Source organism: Eretmochelys imbricata, chromosome 23, assembly GCF_965152235.1.
Source record: "Eretmochelys imbricata isolate rEreImb1 chromosome 23, rEreImb1.hap1, whole genome shotgun sequence".
In the NCBI taxonomy this organism is placed as follows: domain Eukaryota; kingdom Metazoa; phylum Chordata; order Testudines; family Cheloniidae; genus Eretmochelys; species Eretmochelys imbricata.
The window spans coordinates 17128128-17147912 of record NC_135594.1 but is presented as its reverse complement, the minus strand read 5'-3'; the positions used below and the strand labels follow the sequence as shown (position 1 = coordinate 17147912).

Below are 19785 nucleotides of genomic sequence, written 5' to 3'. Positions count from 1 at the left end.
GCCAACGGCCCTGCCCCCAGGGCCGCTGGGAGCGACGCCAACGGCCCTGACCCCGGGGCCGACGGGAGCGACGCCAACGGCCCTGACCCCGGGGCCGACGGGAGGGGCGCCGAGCGGCTGCCATGACTGCCCCCCTTGGCCCGAGCGACGCCAACGGCCCTGCCCCCAGGGCTGATGGGAGCGATGCCAACGGCCCTGACCCCGGGGCCGACGGGAGGGGCGCCGAGCGGCTGCCATGACTGCCCCCCCTTGGCCCAAGCGACACCAATGGCCCTGACCCCGGGGCCGACGGGAGCGACGCCAACGGCCCTGACCCCGGGGCCGACGGGAGGGGCGCCGAGCGGCTGCCATGACTGCCCCCCCTTGGCCCGAGCGACGCCAACGGCCCTGCCCCCAGGGCCGCTGGGAGCGACGCCAACGGCCCTGACCCCGGGGCCGACGCCAACGGCCCTGACCCCGGGGCCGACGCCAGCGACGCCAACGGCCCTGACCCCGGGGCCGACGGGAGGGGCGCCGAGCGGCTGCCATGACTGCCCCCCCTTGGCCCGAGCGACGCCAACGGCCCTGACCCCGAGGCCGACGGGAGGGGCGCCGAGCGGCTGCCATGACTGCCCCCCCTTGGCCCGAGCGACGCCAACGGCCCTGCCCCCGGGGCTGACGGGAGCGACGCCAACGGCCCTGCCCCCGGGGCTGACGGGAGCGACGCCAACGGCCCTGCCCCCGGGGCTGACGGGAGCGATGCCGAGCGGCTGCCGTGACAGCCCCCCTTGGCCTGAGTGATGTCAACAGACAGCCCTGCCCCCGGGGCGCATGGGAGCGAGAGGAGCACTGAGGGCCCCCCTAAGCATAAGCCCGGGCTGAACCTCTCACGCAGGGCCTGTGCGGGCCCTGAACTGCTCTATCCAGGAGCCTGCTGAACAGCAGCCAGCCCCCTGCTCTGCTTCCCGTCACAGAGTCACACCAAGCCAACGCCGTTAAACCTTTTATTTGGAAGCGTAGGTGAAGGGAAGCCGCCCTGTTGGCACGGCAGCAGCCGGCCCCGTAAGAGAGATGGGTTTGGTCGTTTCGAACACTGACCGAGCCAGGGGAATGGATCACGCCAGGAACGTTGGGGTAGCAGCTTAAGACACGGCGCTGCTGCATTAATGGGGGTCTCCTTCCCCAGGAGCAGAGCAGGAACAGGACCGCCCAGAGCAGAGCGCAGCTACTGGACAAAGCCTGCACCGCACCAGCTTCAGGTAGGACGGGTACCGCTTGGTCCATCGCAGTGCCTGTGAACACCTACTCCCCACTATCTACCCCAGGGCAGAGGTGCCCCTGGCCATGGGGAGAGGGAGCCTCGCCTTGCCCTGAAGAACCCCTGCCCTGGTGGCTGATGGGAGCCATGGCAGGCCGTGCTTAAGCTACTCATGGGTTAGCAAGGAATGTCTTCGGCCCAGGGCTCCTCGGGGGTGTGGCTGGAAGTTGCTCAACCCGCGCTGCTAGAGAAATAACCAGCGGGACTTGGGCAAGTGGGTGAGTCATGTCCCAGCCCTGGGGGGAGGAGGAGGGGGATCACAAGCCCCGGAGACCTGATCGTAGCAGTTTCGGTCACATTGAGCAGGAAGTTAGTAGAAAGAACAGAGGTGGGGGTGGAGGACAGAAAAGCAACTGGTTCTCCTCGCCCTAGACATGGACGGAGCGTTAGTTGGCAAAGGTGCTCTTCACAGCTGCTATGATGTTCTTGGCGTTGATCCCGAAGAGGTCCAGGAGTTCGGCCGGTTTGCCACTCCGGGGCACACCAGACACCGCCAAGCTTTGGAGCACTATGCCAGGCTCCCCGGACACGGCCGCGGCCACTGCTTCCCCGAGCCCACCTAGCAAAGAGACAGAAGGGTCACACTACGTGGGACTAGCTCTCCTTTCCAGAGGTGTCTCGGTTGCTTAAGATGCGCTAGTCACAGCCCCTCCGTGAGATGTGTCACTTGGTCAGGACAGGCTTGCAGGACACCTGGGTTCCATTCCAGCTCTGTCACCAGGCCCTGGCTTTTCCCAAGCCAGCCCTGTGACCCAGGAGATCCCTTCCAGTCCTTGCCCAGACAACCTGTCACAATCCAGCTTCCTGGCAGATTCTCCCCCCACCCTCCCCTTGGGATTCTGTTCCAGACCCTCCCTCTGATGGCTGGAAACCTTAGTTCCAGTGTCAGTCGATCCTTGGCCAAGTTCACGCCCCTTTGTTCTTGGGCCAGCATCCTCCTTTGGTTTCAACAGCTCTTCTCCCGCTGTATCCAGCGGGCGCCCAGACCTGTCCGGTTTGTAATTTAGGCTACACAACGCAAGCTGTCGGTCCCCTCTGCCCCATCCCAACCCTTCTCTGCACCCATCCCAGCAGAGATTCCTCAACACCCTAGTCTTGCTGGGGTTGCCCAGCGCTAAAATGGGAAATAACCCTCCTACTCGGGATTCCCCAGCTATCCAAGGCTGGCTTCGGCCCATGCTGGGAGCAAGCAGCCAGCCGGCCGTTGCTCCCCAATCCCGCACAGGCGTTTGGGAGCCCCCGGCCAATAGCCTCCTACCCTCTCTGTAATGATCCTCCACAGTGATGATGCGCCCTCCAGTAGCCCTGGCACTGGTGATTATGGTGGCTGCATCCAAGGGCTTGATGGTGAAGGGGTCGATGACACGGATGCGGGTGCCTGGAAGGGACAGAGGGTCAGAGGAGGAAAGGGGCAGAGGAGTGAGCTCATGGCCATCCCCTGACTGCTGGTTACCTTGCTTGGCGAGCTCGTCAGCAGCAGCCAGGGCCTCATGCAGCGTGACCCCGGCTCCGATCACCGTGACCCTGTCAGCGTCACTGTTACGCACCACCTGGGGACAGAGACGTGAGTTACCAACACTGGAAGGCCAGACCCATTCTTGCAGCCAAGGGTCAGGCCTCCCAGTCCTTCCCTTCCCTTGACAGGTGGGTCCCTGCACTCCCTCAACCCACTGGCTTAGCAGGCACCTTCCCCCTCCTTGCATTAAAATCTTTCTTTGGATCTGCTCACCAGACCCCACTCCCCTCCCAGAGCTGAGGATTTCTGGCTGAGACTTCATGGAGTCTCCTGCCACGTAGTGGCAGATTCAGGGCTATCACAGTCACCGGGTCTGGTCTCTGCCCTGGCCTGGGGCCAGTCTCCCGGGAGTGACCCCTTTAGCAAACCGGGCCCCAAGGCCCCACATAGTTGCACCGGGGGAAGCCCATGGGTCTTCGGCACCAGTGCTCCCTGTCCCTCTCCGGAGAGAGTCCAGCCCAGCCAGCCCTCTGTGGGAGGCTGGTTCAGGCCGCCTGGCTTCCCAAGTGTAGGGACAACCACAATGGCCGCCTTTGCAGAACAAGGAGCCAGGTCACCTGGCCAAGCTGCTGCCCTCAAGGGCCACCCAAACTGAGATTGCTCCCGGCCTTAGCTCCCTCTTTCCCCCATTCTGCCCAAGGGAGGGCTCCAAATCCCTCCCAAGGGCAGCCCTTTTCCCTGTCACCCAACCCCTTCCCCCGTGGCTCTCCAGCCCTGTTCCCATGTCCTGCCTGCTCCAGCCCGCCGCCCAGGTCTTGGAGCGTTTCTGGCTGGAGTCCCACTTGATTTTCGGCCTGGTCTGTAATGGCGCAGCCAGCTGCTGACGCCTGCCCACCCACAGCTCGTTCTGCCCTGGGAGCAGGCCTGGACTAGGTCTACACGGAACCCACTACAGCAGGCCAGCGTAGACACTCCCTGCTGCACTGGGAGGGGCTCCCCACCACTGTGGTAAATCGCCCTGCCCCGAGAGGAGGTCTCTTCTCCGGGCCACCTAGCTGTGTCTGCCTGGGGACATGGGTCAGCCCAGCTATGGAGAGCAGGGGGAGGGGGAGATTCCCCCCCGCCCTGAGCGACGTAGCTGGGTTAACGTGATTACCTAGTGTAGACCAGCTGAGCTCTTCCCCCCCCACTGGGTTGCCATGGAAGGCGGAGAAGGAAACCGAGGCATGCAAAGGAATCATGTTACAGATGCTGCCCAACACACCAGCAGGGGCTGGCACGGGACACCTCTGTCCCGCTTGACTGGACTCCCCTGGGCTCCAGAGTCCTGCCAGACGCCGCTGCCCTCAGCACGCTCACCCCTCCTTTAAAGACTAACCACTTCACGCTCCCACCCCGCACAGGAGCAGCTTAGGAACAGAGTGGAGCCCCTTTCTGCTCTGGCCCAGGGCCAGACTGGAACCCAGCATGCCTGGGCTCTCTGCAACGACCTGCCAGGTAACCTTGTGCCTCAGTTTCCCCTCCCACCCCACCTCTAGACTGTAAACTCTTTGGGTCTCTCCCCAGCTCCCTGTGCCCCCGATCTCCCTCGGTCCTTAGCCTGGGAACCCTTCGCCCTGAGGCATTTGGGAGGCAGCTTTGCCAGCGTCCCCCCACAACTGGCCTGGGCAGACAGGAGCGGGGCCAGTTCCCTGCACTGCCACAGGCCCAGAGCGGAAACAACGCCTCCCACCCCCGTAGGGTTGTGCAAGAGAAGCACCCAGAGGCTGGCAGAGCAAGGACCCTGTGCTGTGCCAGGTGCTATCTAGACCCCCACCCCCCACTGGACTGGGCACTGCCCAGACAGCTCCTGGCACCCCGGGGCCCTGAGCTCCACACACGCCCTGCCCCCTCTCCCAGCATTGGGTGAGGCCCCGTCCCCAGAGAGCCTCCAATCCAGACAGGGCAGGAGGAAAACGGAGGCACGGAGTGAGGCCACCATTCAAGGCCCCCCACATTCCTCCCAGCCCCTTGCCTTGGCCTGGCCGATCTCAAACTTCTCCTCCGGCGGGTAGACAACTGGGGTCTCTGGGCGGCTGGTCCGGATGAAGCAGATGCCCTAGGGAGCAGAGGTGGCGGCCGAGGAGCCAGGCAAGGCAGGTCACAGGCAGGCTCAGAGCTTTGTGCCAACAGGCAGCTGTGTCCCTTGCTGACCCCCAGCCACGGTGGGGCTCTGTGATCCCACACACAACCGGGCAGGTCACCCAGGAGGCCGATAGACCTGGGCTGGGTGACCCAGCAGAGCTTTCAGGCCGAGCCATCGACAGCCGCTCCCCCCGAAACGCATGCAGCACCCACCCAGGACAGCTGCAGGATTCCCAGCATGCCGTCAAATGACTGGCAAAGGGACCCTACAAGGGGAGGAAATCCAAGGTCGCGCAGATCCGACGATAGAACCCAGGAGTCCTGGCTCCCAGCCCCCCTGCTCTGACCCACCAGACCCCCTCCCCTCCCAGAGCCGGGGAGAGCACCCAGGAGTCCTCCCTCTCTCTCGGGGGCAGGCGAATCGAAGGCGGGATAACTGGCATGGCCAGGCCCAAGGACAAGGAGTCCACCATCGGTGCCACCCAGAGCCAGAGCCCGCAGCTGGCCCCCGAGGACGCCCCACAGACCCCACTCCTGAGGCAGCAGCGCAAGGAGCCCCCCAGAGCCGTTACCTTGGTGTTGGCAGCCAGGCAGACAGCGCGTTCAGCAGAGACGGCGTCGCTGGGGTAGAAGACAGTGCAGCCGGGAATGGCTCGGAACATGGCTATGTCCTCCAGGGCCATCTGCGAGGGGCCGTCCTCCCCTGTGGGGAGCCAGGAGAGGAGCCGGGCTAGAGAGCAGGCTCGCTCGGCAGCACTGGGGGCCAGCGGCCTACTCCCCCGGCCACGCAGCCTCCCGGAGCCCTGACACCTGGGTTCCGCTCCCAGCCCTGCCACCAATCTGCACGTGGCCCTCCGGCAACGCAGCCAAGGCGCCAGGGCCTGGGGGGTTCACAGGGCAGCACAGCGTCCCCCCATGCCTACCGATGGAGACCCCGCAGTGGGAGCCACACAGGTTGAGGTTGGTCCGGGAGATGGCGCCCATGCGGATATGGTCGAAGGCCCGGGTGAAGAAAGCAGCGAAGGTGCTGGCGAAGACCACGGCCCGGTCCCTGGCGGCGCAGCCCAGAGCCACGCTGACCTGGGGGGATAGCGCATGAGAGCCGGCCCCAGAGAAACCCCCCGCCCCCCCCACAGCCCCCAGCCCTCACCATGTTCTGCTCGGCGATGTAGCACTCGATGTAGCGCTCGGGGTGCACCCGCTTGAACAGCTCGGAAAAGGTGGAGTTCTTGGTGTCACCGTCCAAGGCCACCACACGCTCGTTGGCACCACCCAGCTTCGCCAGGGCCACGCCGTAGGCCTTCCGCGTGGCCACCTGCAGGGCGGGAGAGCGTCATTTCCCTCCCCTCTGGCAACCCTGGGAGGCTATGATGGGGTCAGTCCAGACCCCCTTCCCCTAGCCCCCCGCTCTCCCAACCCTGGGCGCCCACCTTGTCCCCAATGGCGTATTCCGGCGGCGAGGGCATGCAGATGCCGGCGATGCTGATCTGTGGGACGTCCTCAATGGGCGGCTGCGGTACCAGCACCTCGTGGGTCTGGATCCGGCTCTGGATGGCACCGATGATGGACTCCACCTTGTCCTTGGGCATGGGCTTGCCATGCCAGTTCTCCGCATCCTCCACACCTGGCACAGAACCACCCCCGGGGAGTGAGCAGAAGTGAGACAGGACTCCTGGGTTCTCTCCCCCGCTCAGAGAGGAGCAGGGTCTGGTGGGTTAGAGCCAGGGGATGCTGGGAGCCAGGACTCCTGGGTTCTCTCCCCGGCTCAGAGGGGAGCAGGGTCTGGTGGTTAGAGCCAGGGGAGGCTGGGAGCCAGGACTGCTGGGTTCTCCCCCCGGCTCTGAGGGGAGCAGGGTCTGATGGGTTAGAGCCAGGACTCCTGGGTTCTCTCCCCAACTGTGGGAGGGGAGGACCTCTCCTGAGGTCCCTACTCTGTCACACCCCACAGTAGCTGTCAGCACGAGAGAAAGAGCCACTGAACACTCTCCCCGCCCCCCCGCCTGGCACTCCTTCCCACCAGGCCTCACCAGCCAGGGAGCCAGCCATGGGGCCCCTGGCCAAGGCCTGCAGCACTCAGAGCCGAGGGGGACACTCACCAGGGATGCCCCGTCCCTTGTAGGTCTTGGCCACGATAGCCGTGGGCTTCCCCTTCACCTGGGCCGCCTGCCACAGGGCCTCGTCCAGCTCCTCCACGGCGTGGCCGTCCACCACGTAGGTGTTCCACCTGCCAAGGAGGGAGGGGTCAGCCGGCCCCAGGGCCACCCCCACCCCACCCACGGCCCCGCCCCCACGACACTCACCCGAAGGCCTCACAGCGGCGGCGGTGCACGTCCGTGTCGTGGCACAGCGGCGCCGCCTCGCTCTGGCCCAGTCGGTTGACGTCCACGATGGCCACCAGGTTGTCGAGCCGGTAGTGGGAGCCGAAGGCCAGAGCCTCCCAGACGGAGCCCTCCGACGCCTCCCCGTCACCCAGCAGGCAGAACACCCGATAGCTGGCCAGAGGGGTGGGATCACTGCCAGACCACGCCCCCGAGCTCCCCCCCAGCTCAGAGAGGGCGGGGTCGCCGCCAGACCACGCCCCCGAGCTCCCCCCAGCTCAGAGAGGGTGGGGTCGCCGCCAGACCACGCCCCCGAGCTCCCCCCAGCTCAGAGAGGGCGGGGTCGCCGCCAGACCACGCCCCACCAAGCTCCCCCCACAGCTCAGAGAGGGCGGGGTCGCCACCAGACCACGCCCCCGAGCTCCCCCCAGCTCAGAGAGGGCGGGGTCGCCGCCAGACCACGCCCCACCAAGCTCCCCCCGCAGCTCAGAGAGGGCGGGGTCGCCGCCAGACCACGCCCCCGAGCTCCCCCCAGCTCAGAGAGGGTGGGGTCGCCGCCAGACCACGCCCCGCCAAGCTCCCCCCACAGCTCAGAGAGGGCGGGGTCGCCGCCAGACCACGCCCCGCCAAGCTCCCCCCCAGCTCAGAGAGGGCGGGGTCGCCGCCAGACCACGCCCCCGAGCTCCCCCCAGGTCAGAGAGGGTGGGGTCGCCGCCAGACCACGCCCCCGAGCTCCCCCCAGGTCAGAGAGGGTGGGGTCGCCGCCAGACCACGCCCCCGAGCTCCCCCCAGCTCAGAGAGGGTGGGGTCGCCACCAGACCACGCCCCCGAGCTCCCCCCAGCTCAGAGAGGGTGGGGTCGCCACCAGACCACGCCCCCGAGCTCCCCCCAGCTCAGAGAGGGCGGGGTCGCCGCCAGACCACGCCCCCGAGCTCCCCCAGCTCAGAGAGGGCGGGGTCGCCGCCAGACCACGCCCCACCAAGCTCCCCCCAGCTCAGAGAGGGCGGGGTCGCCGCCAGACCACGCCCCCGAGCTCCCCCCAGCTCAGAGAGGGTGGGGTCGCCGCCAGACCACGCCCCCGAGCTCCCCCCAGCTCAGAGAGGGCGGGGTCGCCGCCAGACCACGCCCCCGAGCTCCCCCCAGCTCAGAGAGGGCGGGGTCGCCGCCAGACCACGCCCCGCCAAGCTCCCCCCCCAGCTCAGAGAGGGCGGGGTCGCCGCCAGACCACGCCCCCCGAGCTCCCCCCCCAGCTCAGAGAGGGCGGGGTCGCCGCCAGACCACGCCCCACCAAGCTCCCCCCCCAGCTCAGAGAGGGCGGGGTCGCCGCCAGACCACGCCCCCCGAGCTCCCCCCCCAGCTCAGAGAGGGCGGGGTCGCCGCCAGACCACGCCCCCCGAGCTCCCCCCCCAGCTCAGAGAGGGCGGGGTCGCCGCCAGACCACGCCTCCCCGAGCTCCCCCCCCAGCTCAGAGAGGGCGGGGTCGCCGCCAGACCACGCCTCCCCGAGCTCCCCCCCCAGCTCAGAGAGGGCGGGGTCGCCGCCAGACCACGCCTCCCCGAGCTCCCCCCCCAGCTCAGAGAGGGCGGGGTCGCCGCCAGACCACGCCTCCCCGAGCTCCCCCCCCAGCTCAGAGAGGGCGGGGTCGCCGCCAGACCACGCCTCCCCGAGCTCCCCCCCCAGCTCAGAGAGGGCGGGGTCGCCGCCAGACCACGCCCCCGAGCTCCCCCCAGCTCAGAGAAGGCGGGGTCGCCGCCAGACCACGCCCCCCGAGTTCCCCCCAGCTCAGAGAAGGCGGGGTCGCCGCCAGACCACGCCTCCCCCGAGCTCCCTCCGCAGCTCAGAGAGGGTGGGGTCGCCACCAGACCACGCCCCCGAGCTCCCCCCAGCTCAGAGAGGGCGGGGTCGCCGCCAGACCACGCCCCCGAGCTCCCCCAGCTCAGAGAGGGCGGGGTCGCCGCCAGACCACGCCCCACCAAGCTCCCCCCAGCTCAGAGAGGGCGGGGTCGCCGCCAGACCACGCCCCCGAGCTCCCCCCAGCTCAGAGAGGGTGGGGTCGCCGCCAGACCACGCCCCCGAGCTCCCCCCAGCTCAGAGAGGGCGGGGTCGCCGCCAGACCACGCCCCCGAGCTCCCCCCAGCTCAGAGAGGGTGGGGTCGCCGCCAGACCACGCCCCGCCAAGCTCCCCCCCCAGCTCAGAGAGGGCGGGGTCGCCGCCAGACCACGCCCCCCGAGCTCCCCCCCCAGCTCAGAGAGGGCGGGGTCGCCGCCAGACCACGCCCCACCAAGCTCCCCCCCCAGCTCAGAGAGGGCGGGGTCGCCGCCAGACCACGCCCCCCGAGCTCCCCCCCCCAGCTCAGAGAGGGCGGGGTCGCCGCCAGACCACGCCCCCCCGAGCTCCCCCCCCAGCTCAGAGAGGGCGGAGTCTCCACCAGACCACGCCCCCCCCCAGCTCCCCCCCCAGCTCAGAGAGGGCGGGGTCGCCGCCAGACCACGCCTCCCCGAGCTCCCCCCCCAGCTCAGAGAGGGCGGGGTCGCCGCCAGACCACGCCTCCCCGAGCTCCCCCCCCAGCTCAGAGAGGGCGGGGTCGCCGCCAGACCACGCCTCCCCGAGCTCCCCCCCCAGCTCAGAGAGGGCGGGGTCGCCGCCAGACCACGCCTCCCCGAGCTCCCCCCCCAGCTCAGAGAGGGCGGGGTCGCCGCCAGACCACGCCTCCCCGAGCTCCCCCCCCAGCTCAGAGAGGGCGGGGGTCGCCGCCAGACCACGCCCCCGAGCTCCCCCCAGCTCAGAGAAGGCGGGGTCGCCGCCAGACCACGCCCCCCGAGTTCCCCCCAGCTCAGAGAAGGCGGGGTCGCCGCCAGACCACGCCTCCCCCGAGCTCCCTCCGCAGCTCAGAGAGGGCGGGGTCGCTGCCAGACCACGCCTCCCCAGGCCCCCCCACAGCCCCAGAAGGTGGGGGAGGGTCACAGCCGGGCCACGCCTCCCCCAGCTCCCCTCCCATGTTGCCAAGCAGTTCTCCCCAGCCACCTACCCCAGGCTGAGGGAGCTCCCCCCACCCCAGGGCACTCACCTGGCCTTGTCGAAGTACTTGCCTGCGTAGGCCATCCCGCAGGCCGCGCCCAGGCCCTGCCCCAGTGAGCCCGTGGCTACGTCCACGAAGGGCAGCCTCTGGTGGGGAGAGTGGCCACGTGACAGCAGGGAGCCATGGGGAGACCTCCACAGCCCCTCCCAGCCCCACCACTGGGGCACCCCTCAGGACCATTTATCCCATTATCAGCAGTCCCCCCGCTGCCCGCACTCCCAACTGTGGGTCCCCAGCTGGGATGGGCCCTGTGGCCTTCCACCCCACAGGGAGCAGAGAGGGAGAGGTGGTGTCACCGAGTGTGGGGGAGTCCAGGCCCTGCACCCCTCTTCCTGGGATTCACGGAGACTCTCAGCCAGCCGGGGAAACAGAAGGTTTATTAGACGACAGGAACAGGGTCTAACACAGAGCTTGTAGGTGCAGAGAACAGGACCCCTCAGCCGGGTCCATTTTGGGGGGCAATGAGCCAGACAACCCCGTCTGCCCTTCACTCCATGTCCCAGCCAGCCCCAAACTGAAAAACTCCCTCCAGCCCCCCCCTCCCCTGGGCTTTGTCCCTTTCCCGGGCCAGGAGGGCACCGGATTCCTTTGTTCTCCAGCCCTTTAGCTCTCACCTGGCAGGGGGGAAGGGCCCAGGCCATCAGTGGCCAGGAAACGGGGTGTCGGCCATTCTCTGTGTCCAGACCCCTGCACACACCTGCCCTCTAGGGCTCTGCAACGATCATACACCCTTACCCCACCACCTAGATACTTAAGAACTGCCTAGGGGAAACTGAGGCACCCCCCACACTATTCAGAGGAAACATTAAGAACAGTCCCACTTCGTCACAGGTGGCAGGCTGGTATCCCGGGGAGCCCCACACTCACCGGGGTGGGGTGTCCCTCCAGGTCACAGTCGATCTTGCGCAGATTCAGCAGCTCTGGCTCCTTGAGGAAGCCAGCCTCGGCCCAGGCCGCGTACAGCAAGGGGGCAGCGTGGCCCTGTGGCCAGGGGGCAGAGTTAGACCCCAACTCCCCAGCACCTCCACGGTCCAGGCCATCCACCCAAGTGGAATAAGAGGGAGACTGCAGAGGGGAAGCCGCATGCCCATCCCCCATAGGCCAGCCACGGGGACCCCTCCCCCAGGCCAAGAGGGGACCCCCCACCGATCTCCCCCATAGCCCAGCCACAGGGACCCCCCCACCAATCCCCCCCGGTAGCCCAGCCACAGGGACCCCCCACCAATCCCCCCCGGTAGCCCAGCCACAGGGACCCCTCCCCCAATCCCCCCCGGTAGCCCAGCCACGGGACCCCTCCCCCAATCCCCCCGGTAGCCCAGCCACGGGGACCCCCCCACCAATCCCCCCCGGTAGCCCAGCCACGGGGACCCCCCCACCAATCCCCCCCGGTAGCCCAGCCACGGGGACCCCTCCCCCCATCCCCCCCGGTAGCCCAGCCACGGGGACCCCTCCCCCAGGCCAAGGGAGACCCCCCACCGATCCCCCCATAGCCCAGCCACGGGGACCCCTGCCCCACCTTGGAGAGCACAAAGCGGTCATTGCTGGGGTGGGCCGGCTGGCTGGCCCGGTAGCGCATGGCCTGGAAGAACAGCACCGCCAGGATCTCGGCAGCGCTGCAGCAGGAGGTGGGGTGGCTGTGGGGGAGAGGGGGCAGAGTCAGCCGGCGCCCCCCTGCGGGATCCCAGCCAAGCCCTCCCCCAATCTGCTCCCGCCCAGCCCAGGCCCCGCCCCCAGCAGCCAAGCCCCACCCCTCCGGGCCAGGGGCGGGCCACAAGGCTTGAGCAGCCCCCATGGAGTGACACTGGGCCCAGCCAATCAGAGCAGTGAGCAGCTCACTCCCCTCACACGCCCCCACACCTGAAAGAGGGGCGACCCCCCCCCACCCCCGCGCCCGACCTGCCGGGAGGGGGCTTAACCCTTGACAAACCAGCGTCCCGCCCCCACCCCAAGCAAGAGAAGCGCTCTGAGACTCCCCCCGCCCCCAGCGATTCCCGCCTCCTCCCCCCCAAGGGTAAATGCCCACCCATTAGAGGCTGGGCATGCACCCCCACGTCCACCGGTCCCCCCCTTGCAATGCCCCCCCCGGGGAGAGGGGCGGGCGCGGAGGGCCCCCCCCCCCCGGGGAGAGGGGCGGGCGCGGAGGGGCCCCCCCCGGGGAGAGGGGCAGCACCGAGGGGCCCCGCGCGCAGGCCCCGGCCCCGCTCACCCCGAGCCCGCCGCGCACGTGGCCCGCAGCGATCGCACCCGCAGCCGGTTCGCCGCATCGCGCAGGGCCTGCAGCCGGGACGGGCCCGGCCGGGGCTCGCCGCTCATCCCCGCCCTGTTCGAGCCGGCCCGGTCCGCGCCGAGCGTCCGCCCCGGGAGCGAGCTGCTGCCTGCGGCTCCCGGCGTCCCTGGGCGGGTGCAGGGAGCTCGCGGGGGGCGGAGCTCAGCTCAGAGCCCAGCCCTGCCCCCGTGGCCATCTGGACTGACTCCGGAGTGACCCCCGGGCAGCTGCGCTCAGAGCCCAGCCCTGCCCCCGTGGCCATCTGGACTGACTCCCGAGTGACCCCCGGGCAGCTGCGCTCAGAGCCCAGCCCTGCCCCCGTGGCCATCTGCGCTGACTCCGGAGTGTTCCCCGGCGGAGCTCAGCTCAGAGCCCAGCCCTGCCCCCGTGGCCATCTGGACTGACTCCGGAGTGACCCCCGGGCAGCTGCGCTCAGAGCCCAGCCCTGCCCCCGTGGCCATCTGGACTGACTCCCGAGTGACCCCCGGGCAGCTGCGCTCAGAGCCCAGCCCTGCCCCCGTGGCCATCTGACCTGCCCCCGTGGCCATCTGCGCTGACTCCGGAGTGTTCCCCGGCGGAGCTCAGCTCAGAGCCCAGCCCTGCCCCCGTGGCCATCTGGACTGACTCCGGAGTGACCCCCGGGCAGCTGCGCTCAGAGCCCAGCCCTGCCCCCGTGGCCATCTGGACTGACTCCCGAGTGACCCCCGGGCAGCTGCGCTCAGAGCCCAGCCCTGCCCCCGTGGCCATCTGCGCTGACTCCGGAGTGTTCCCCGGCGGAGCTCAGCTCAGAGCCCAGCCCCTGCCCCCGTGGCCATCTGGACTGACTCCCAAGTGACCCCCGGGCAGCTGCGCTCAGAGCCCAGCCCTGCCCCCGTGGCCATCTGCGCTGACTCCGGAGTGACCCCGGCGGAGCTCAGCTCAGAGCCCAGCCCTGCCCCCGTGGCCATCTGGGCTGACTCCGGAGTGACCCCGGGGGAGCTGAGCTCAGAGCCCAGCCCTGCCCCCGTAGCTATCTGGGCTGACTCCGGAGTGACCCCGGCGGAGCTCAGCTCAGAGCCCAACCCTGCCCCCGTGGCCATCTGGGCTGACTCCGGAGTGACCCCCGGCATAGCTGAGCTCAGAACCCAGCCCTGCCCCCGTGGCTATCTGGGCTGACTCTGGAGTGACCCCGGGGGAGCTCAGCTCAGAACCCAACCCTGCCCCCGTGGCTATCTGGGCTGACTCCGGAGTGACCCCGGCGGAGCTGAGCTCAGAACCCAGCCCTGCCCCCGTAGCTATCTGGGCTGACTCCGGAGTGACCCCGGCGGAGCTGAGCTCAGAACCCAGCCCTGCCCCCGTGGCAATCTGGACTGACTCCGGAGTGACCCCGGCGGAGCTGAGCTCAGAACCCAGCCCTGCCGCCGTGTCAATCTGGGCTGACTCCGGAGTGACCCCGGCGGAGCTGAGCTCAGAACCCAGCCCTGCCCCCGTGGCCATCTGGGCTGACTCCGGAGTGACCCCAGGGGATCCGAGCTCAGAGCCCAGCCCTGCCCCCGTGGCAATCTGGGCTGACTCCGGAGTGACCCCGGGGGATCCGAGCTCAGAACCCAGCCCTGCCCCCGTGGCAATCTGGGCTGATTCCGGAGTGACCCCGGCAGAGGTGAGCTCAGAACCCAGCCCTGCCCCCGAGGCAATCTGGGCTGATTCCGGAGTGACCCCGGCGGAGCTCAGCTCAGAACCCAGCCCTGCCCCCGTGGCCATCTGGGCTGACTCCGGAGTGACCCCGGGGGAGCTGAGCTCAGAGCCCAGCCCTGCCCCCCGTAGCTATCTGGGCTGACTCCGGAGTGACCCCGGCGGAGCTCAGCTCAGAGCCCAACCATGCCCCCGTGGCTATCTGGGCTGACTCCGGAGTGACCCCGGCATAGCTGAGCTCGGAACCCAGCCCTGCCCCCGTGGCTATCTGGGCTGACTCTGGAGTGACCCCGGGGGAGCTCAGCTCAGAACCCAACCCTGCCCCCGTGGCTATCTGGGCTGACTCCGGAGTGACCCCGGCGGAGCTGAGCTCAGAACCCAGCCCTGCCCCCGTAGCTATCTGGGCTGACTCCGGAGTGACCCCGGCGGAGCTGAGCTCAGAACCCAGCCCTGCCCCCCGTGGCAATCTGGACTGACTCCGGAGTGACCCCGGCGGAGCTGAGCTCAGAACCCAGCCCTGCCGCCGTGTCAATCTGGGCTGACTCCGGAATGACCCCGGCGGAGCTGAGCTCAGAACCCAGCCCTGCCCTCGTGGCCATCTGGGCTGACTCCGGAGTGACCCCGGCGGAGCTGAGCTCAGAAACCCAGCCCTGCCCTCGTGGCCATCTGGGCTGACTCCGGAGTGACCCCGGCGGAGCTCAGCTCAGAACCCAGTACTTCAGGGCGCAGATGCGTGCAGACTGAGCGCTCCCATGCGTGTGTGGACCCCACATGTGGCTGGGGCCCTGGGCTTTGCAGGCTCCAGGAGGCATGGGGGGTGGGCGTGCGGTGCTGGGGTGCTGGCATCATGCCCAGGGATGGTGTTAGCAGCTGCTTGGTGCCTTGGCAGGGGAGACGCGCCTCAGAGCCTCTGGGGTGGGGCAGGGGGCTGGTGACACGGGGACCCCGCCCGGTGCCGGCACGTGGCCCATCGGGGGCAGGGCAGGGGGCTGGTTAAATGCTTTTGGGGCTCTGCTGGGGTGTATCTGGAATGTTCCTGATAGACCGACTCACTCCACTCAGGAGCCAGGGCACCCACACTGCCCCGAGACCAGGAGTGATTCTTTTACCAGGGCGGGAAACTGAGGCGCGCACATGCATCATACAAATGTTACACAAAATTCCCAGTGGGTACAGCGCCCCTGTGACCAAGTGGGAATGTTCTTAGTGATTGTCACGGGGTCCCCGGGCGATGCTCTGGAACTGCTCCCCGTGAAGCCGGGCAGGACTCTGGGGGAGTCTCCTCTCGAAGAGCAGCCTGTCTGCAGGACACACAGCTCACCCGGCTTCCCCCTTCCTGGGTCTGACCCCGGAGCCTCCAGCCTCCCCTGCCCCTCTGGGCGCTTCCCACAGCGAGTCCGCCCAGGGGGGGCCAGAGGGGCCTGCCCCCCAACTCTGCAGTCAGACGGGACTCTCAGCCAGTAAAACAGAAGGTTTATTAGACGAGAGGAACAGGGTCTAACACAGAGCTTGTAGGTGCAGAGAACCGGACCCCTCAGCTGGGTCCATTTTGGGGGGCAGTGAGCCAGACAACCCCGTCTGCCCTTCACTCCATGTCCCAGCCAGCCCCAAACTGAAACTCCCTCCAGCCCCCCCCTGCTCTGGGCTTTGTCCCTTTCCCGGGCCAGGAGGTCACCGGATCCCTTTGTTCTCCAACCCTTTAGCTCTCACCTCACAGGGGGGAAGGGCCCAGGCCATCAGTGGCCAGGAAACAGGGTGTCGGCAATTCTCTGTGTCCAGACCCCGGCACACCCCTGCCCTCTAGGGCTCTGCAATGATCATACACCCTTACCCCACCCCCTAGATACTTAAGAACTGCCTAGGGGAAACTGAGGCACCCCCACAATATTCAGAGGAAACATTAAGAACAGTCCGACTTCGTCACAATGATCTTGCTGAATACTGTGTGTGTGCCTCAGTTTCCCTAGGCATTTCTCAAGTATCCAGGTGGTGGGATAATGGGGGTGATTGTTGCAGAGCCCTGGGGTGGAGCGTGATGGTGTCCACACAGAGAATGGCCGACACCCTGTCTCCTGGCCACTGATGGCCTGGGCCCCTCTCCTGCAAGGTGCCGACTGAAGGGGTTGGGGAACAGAGAGATCAGGTGACTCTGCAGCACAGCATGGGGAGGAGGTGACCAGCCCTCTGTGGAGAAAGAAGGGGTTCGGGACTATTTAGAAAAGCTGGACGAGCACAAGTCCATGGGGCCAGATACGCTGCATCCGAGGGTGCTAAAGGAGTTGGCGGATGTGAATGCAGAGCCATTGGCCATTATCTTTGAAAACTCATGACTATCGGGGGAGGTCCCGGACGACTGGAAAAAGGCTAATGCAGTGCCCGTCTTTAAAAAAGGGAAGAACGAGGATCCTGGGAACTACAGGCCAGCCAGCGTCACTTCAGTCCCTGGAAAAATCATGGAGCATGTCCTCAAGGAATCAATTCTGGAGCACTTAGAGGAGAGGAACGTGATCAGGAACAGTCAGCATGGATTCACCAAGGGCAAGTCATGCCTGACTAATCTAATTGCCTTCTATGACGAGATAACTGGCTCTGTGGATGAGGGGAAAGCAGTGGACGTGTTGTTCCTTGACTTCAGCAAAGCTTTTGACACTGTCTCCCACAGTATTCTTGCCAGCAAGTTAAAGAAGTATGGGCTGGATGAATGGACTATAAGGTGGAGAGAAAGTTGGCTAGATTGTCGGGCTCAACGGGTAGTGATCAATGGCTCCATGTCTAGTTGGCAGCCGGTGTCAAGTGGAGTGCCCCAAGGGTCGGTTCTGGGGCCGGTTTTGTTCAATATCTTCATAAATGATCTGGAGGATGGTGTGGATTGCACTCTCAGCAAATTTGCGGACGATACTAAACTGGGAGGAGTGGTAGATACGCTGGAGGGCAGGGATAGGATACAGAGGGACCTAGACAAATTGGAGGATTGGGCCAAAAGAAATCTGATGAGGTTCAATAAGGATAAGTGCAGGGTCCTGCACTTAGGAAGGAAGAATCCCATGCACCGCTACAGACTAGGGACCGAATGGCTAGGCAGCAGTTCTGCGGAAAAGGACCTAGGGGTGACAGTGGACGAGAAGCTGGATAGGAGTCAGCAGTGTGCCCTTGTTGCCACGAAGGCCAATGGCATTTGGGGATGTATAAGTAGGGGCATTGCCAGCAGATCGAGGGACGTGATCGTTCCCCTCTATTCGACATTGGTGAGGCCTCATCTGGAGTACTGTGTCCAGTTTTGGGCCCCACACTACAAGAAGGATGTGGAAAAATTGGAAAGAGTCCAGTGGAGGGCAACAAAAATGATTAGGGGTCTAGAACACATGACTTATGAGGAGAGGCTGAGGGAACTGGGATTGTTTAGTCTGCAGAAGAGAAGAATGAGGGGGGATTTGATAGCTGCTTTCAACTACCTGAAAGGGGGTTCCAAAGAGGATGGCTCTAGACTATTCTCAGTGGTAGAAGAGGACAGGACAAGGAGTAATGGCCTCAAGTTGCAGTGGGGGAGGTTTAGGTTGGATATTAGGAAAAACTTTTTCACTAGGAGGATGTTAAAGCACTGGAATGCGTTACCTAGGGAGGTGGTAGAATCTCCTTCCTTAGAAGTTTTTAAGGTCAGGCTTGACAAAGTCCTGGCTGGGATGATTTAATTGGGGATCTGTCCTGCTTTTGAGCAGGGGGTTGGACTAGATACCTCCTGAGGTCCCTTCCAACCCTGATATTCTATGATTCTATGATTGTACCTCCGCCCGGGAATGTGAAGACAGGCTGCAGGAGAGAGCCTGCTGGGGGGGTTAGTTTCAGTCTGGGGCTGGGTGGAGGAACGCAGGGAACCCCAGGGCTGCGGTCTGAGCTCCCTGCTCCCCCCGAAGGACGTGACTGAGGGGTCCTGGGGGTACCCACAAGCTCTGTTTTGGACTGTGTTCCTGTGGTCCAATAAACCTCCCGTTTTACTGGCTGGCGGAGAGTCCTGGTGAATCCCAGGAAGAGGGGTGCAGGGCCCGGACTCCCCCACGCTCTGTGACACAAGGGGTCCCCATATAACCAGCCCCCTGCCCCACCCCAGAGGGGCCGCATCTCAGCTGAACACAGGGGTCCTGCAATGCCATGCCGCTCTCTTGGTTACTGTGACAAAGTGGGACTGTTCTTGATGTTTCCTCTGAGTGGTGTGGGGGTGCCTCGGTTTCCCCTGGGCAGTTCTTGGGTGTCTAGGTGGTGGGGTAAGGGTGTATGATCATTGCAGAGCCCTAGAGGGCAGGTGTGTGCAGGAGTCTGGACACAGAGAATGGCCGACACCCCGTTTCCCGGCCACTGATGGCCTGGGCCCTTCCCCCCTGCAAGGTGAGAGCTGAAGGGCTGGAGAACAAAGGAATCCGGTGACCTCCTGGCCCGGGAAAGGGACAAAGCCCAGAGCAGGGTGGGGCTGGAGGGAGTTTCAGTTTGGGGCTGGCTGGGGCATGGAGTGAAGGGCAGATGTGGTTGTCTGGCTCACTGCCCCCAAAATGGACCTGGCTGAGGGGTCCTGTTCTCTGCACCTGCAAGCTCTGTGTTAGACCATGTTCCTGTCGTCTAATAAACCTTCTGTTTTACTGGCTGGCTGAGAGTCACGTCTGACTGCGGAGTTGGGGGGCAGGACCCTCTGGCCCCCCCAGGACCCCGCCTGGGCAGACTGGCTGGGGGAAGCGCACGGAGGGGCAGAGGAGGCTGGAGGCTCCGGGGTCAGACCCAGGAAGGGGGAAGCCGGGGGAGCTGTGTGTCCTGCAGACAGGCTGCTCCCCGAGAGGAGACTCCCCCAGAGTCCTGCCCGGCTTCGTGGGGAGCAGGTCAGAGCATCGCCCGGGGACCCCAGGACAGTTACCACTGTCGGTTCCGGTTCTGCTTGGGTCAGGGGCACCAGGGCTTGGGGAGGGAAGGACTCAGACCCTTTGGTCTGCCCCGGCACCCATGCCCGCTAGAGGGGACTCTGCCAAGGCACCTCCCCCACCCAGAGGGGTATATGCCCGGGTCCTTATCCCCCGTGGGCAGCGGGCAGCGCCCAAAGGTCAGGGCTGAGGGAAGGGCCAAAGCCCTGGTGGTGCCACCCTCCATGCCCTCATCTCACTCACCAAGGGGGGCTGGGGGAGGCCCTCTGGGCGGCAGAGGGCCGGGACAGCGCCATGGCGTGCATCCCCAAGCACCCCGTGCCCAGGAGAGGGTGAGCCGAGTCAGGCGCAGGATGGGAAAGGGCAGGGCACTGACCCATCCACCTTGCCCAGCGCTGAGACACGGCCCCGCTCGGGAGAGGTGCGCGGGTGGGTTATATGGGGACCCCTTGCCGGGGGCCAGGACGCGGCCCCTCTGGGGTGGGGCAGGGGCTGGTTATCTCAGGACCCCTAGCCCGGTGCCGGGATGTGGCCCCCCAGCTGAGGCTGCCCCTGCCCGGGGAGGGAGCGATTCCAGTGTTATTTGCTCTCAGTTCTCCAGGGCAGCTGGAAAATGCCAACTTGAAAGAGGAGGGCGCGTTGGCAGGTGCATTGTGGGATGGCGGGGGGACA

The 19785-nt window shown here is 66.3% G+C and overlaps 1 protein-coding gene across 1 annotated transcript; it reads right to left on the bottom strand.

Moving 5' to 3' along the window:
- Positions 1–970: 970 nt before the first annotated feature.
- TKTL1 (transketolase like 1) lies at positions 971–12685 on the bottom strand. The gene is made up of 14 exons (XM_077840670.1): positions 12482–12685; positions 11792–11909; positions 11143–11256; positions 10264–10361; positions 7178–7369; positions 6974–7101; positions 6308–6501; positions 6028–6192; positions 5801–5957; positions 5450–5580; positions 4768–4851; positions 2751–2847; positions 2556–2675; positions 971–1856 (listed from the first exon to the last, which is right to left on the bottom strand). Exons 1-14 carry the CDS (start codon positions 12586–12588, stop codon positions 1684–1686), a joined length of 1878 nt encoding a protein of 625 aa, XP_077696796.1. The 5' UTR covers positions 12589–12685; the 3' UTR covers positions 971–1683.
- Positions 12686–19785: the final 7100 nt, after the last annotated feature.

What these genes read in the sequence shown, in the direction of transcription:
- TKTL1 (XM_077840670.1), bottom strand. Translation starts at nt 12,588, where the DNA reads ATGAGCGGCGAGCCCCGGCCGGGCCCGTCCCGGCTGCAGGCCCTGCGC. An exon ending in ACGTGCGCGGCGGGCTCGGG is followed by an intron (nt 11,910 to 12,481) that starts GTGAGCGGGGCC and finishes TCTCCCCCACAG; the next exon opens with CCACCCCACCTCCTGCTGCA. An exon ending in CCACTGCGGGGTCTCCATCG is followed by an intron (nt 5,581 to 5,800) that starts GTAGGCATGGGG and finishes GGCTCCCCACAG; the next exon opens with GGGAGGACGGCCCCTCGCAG.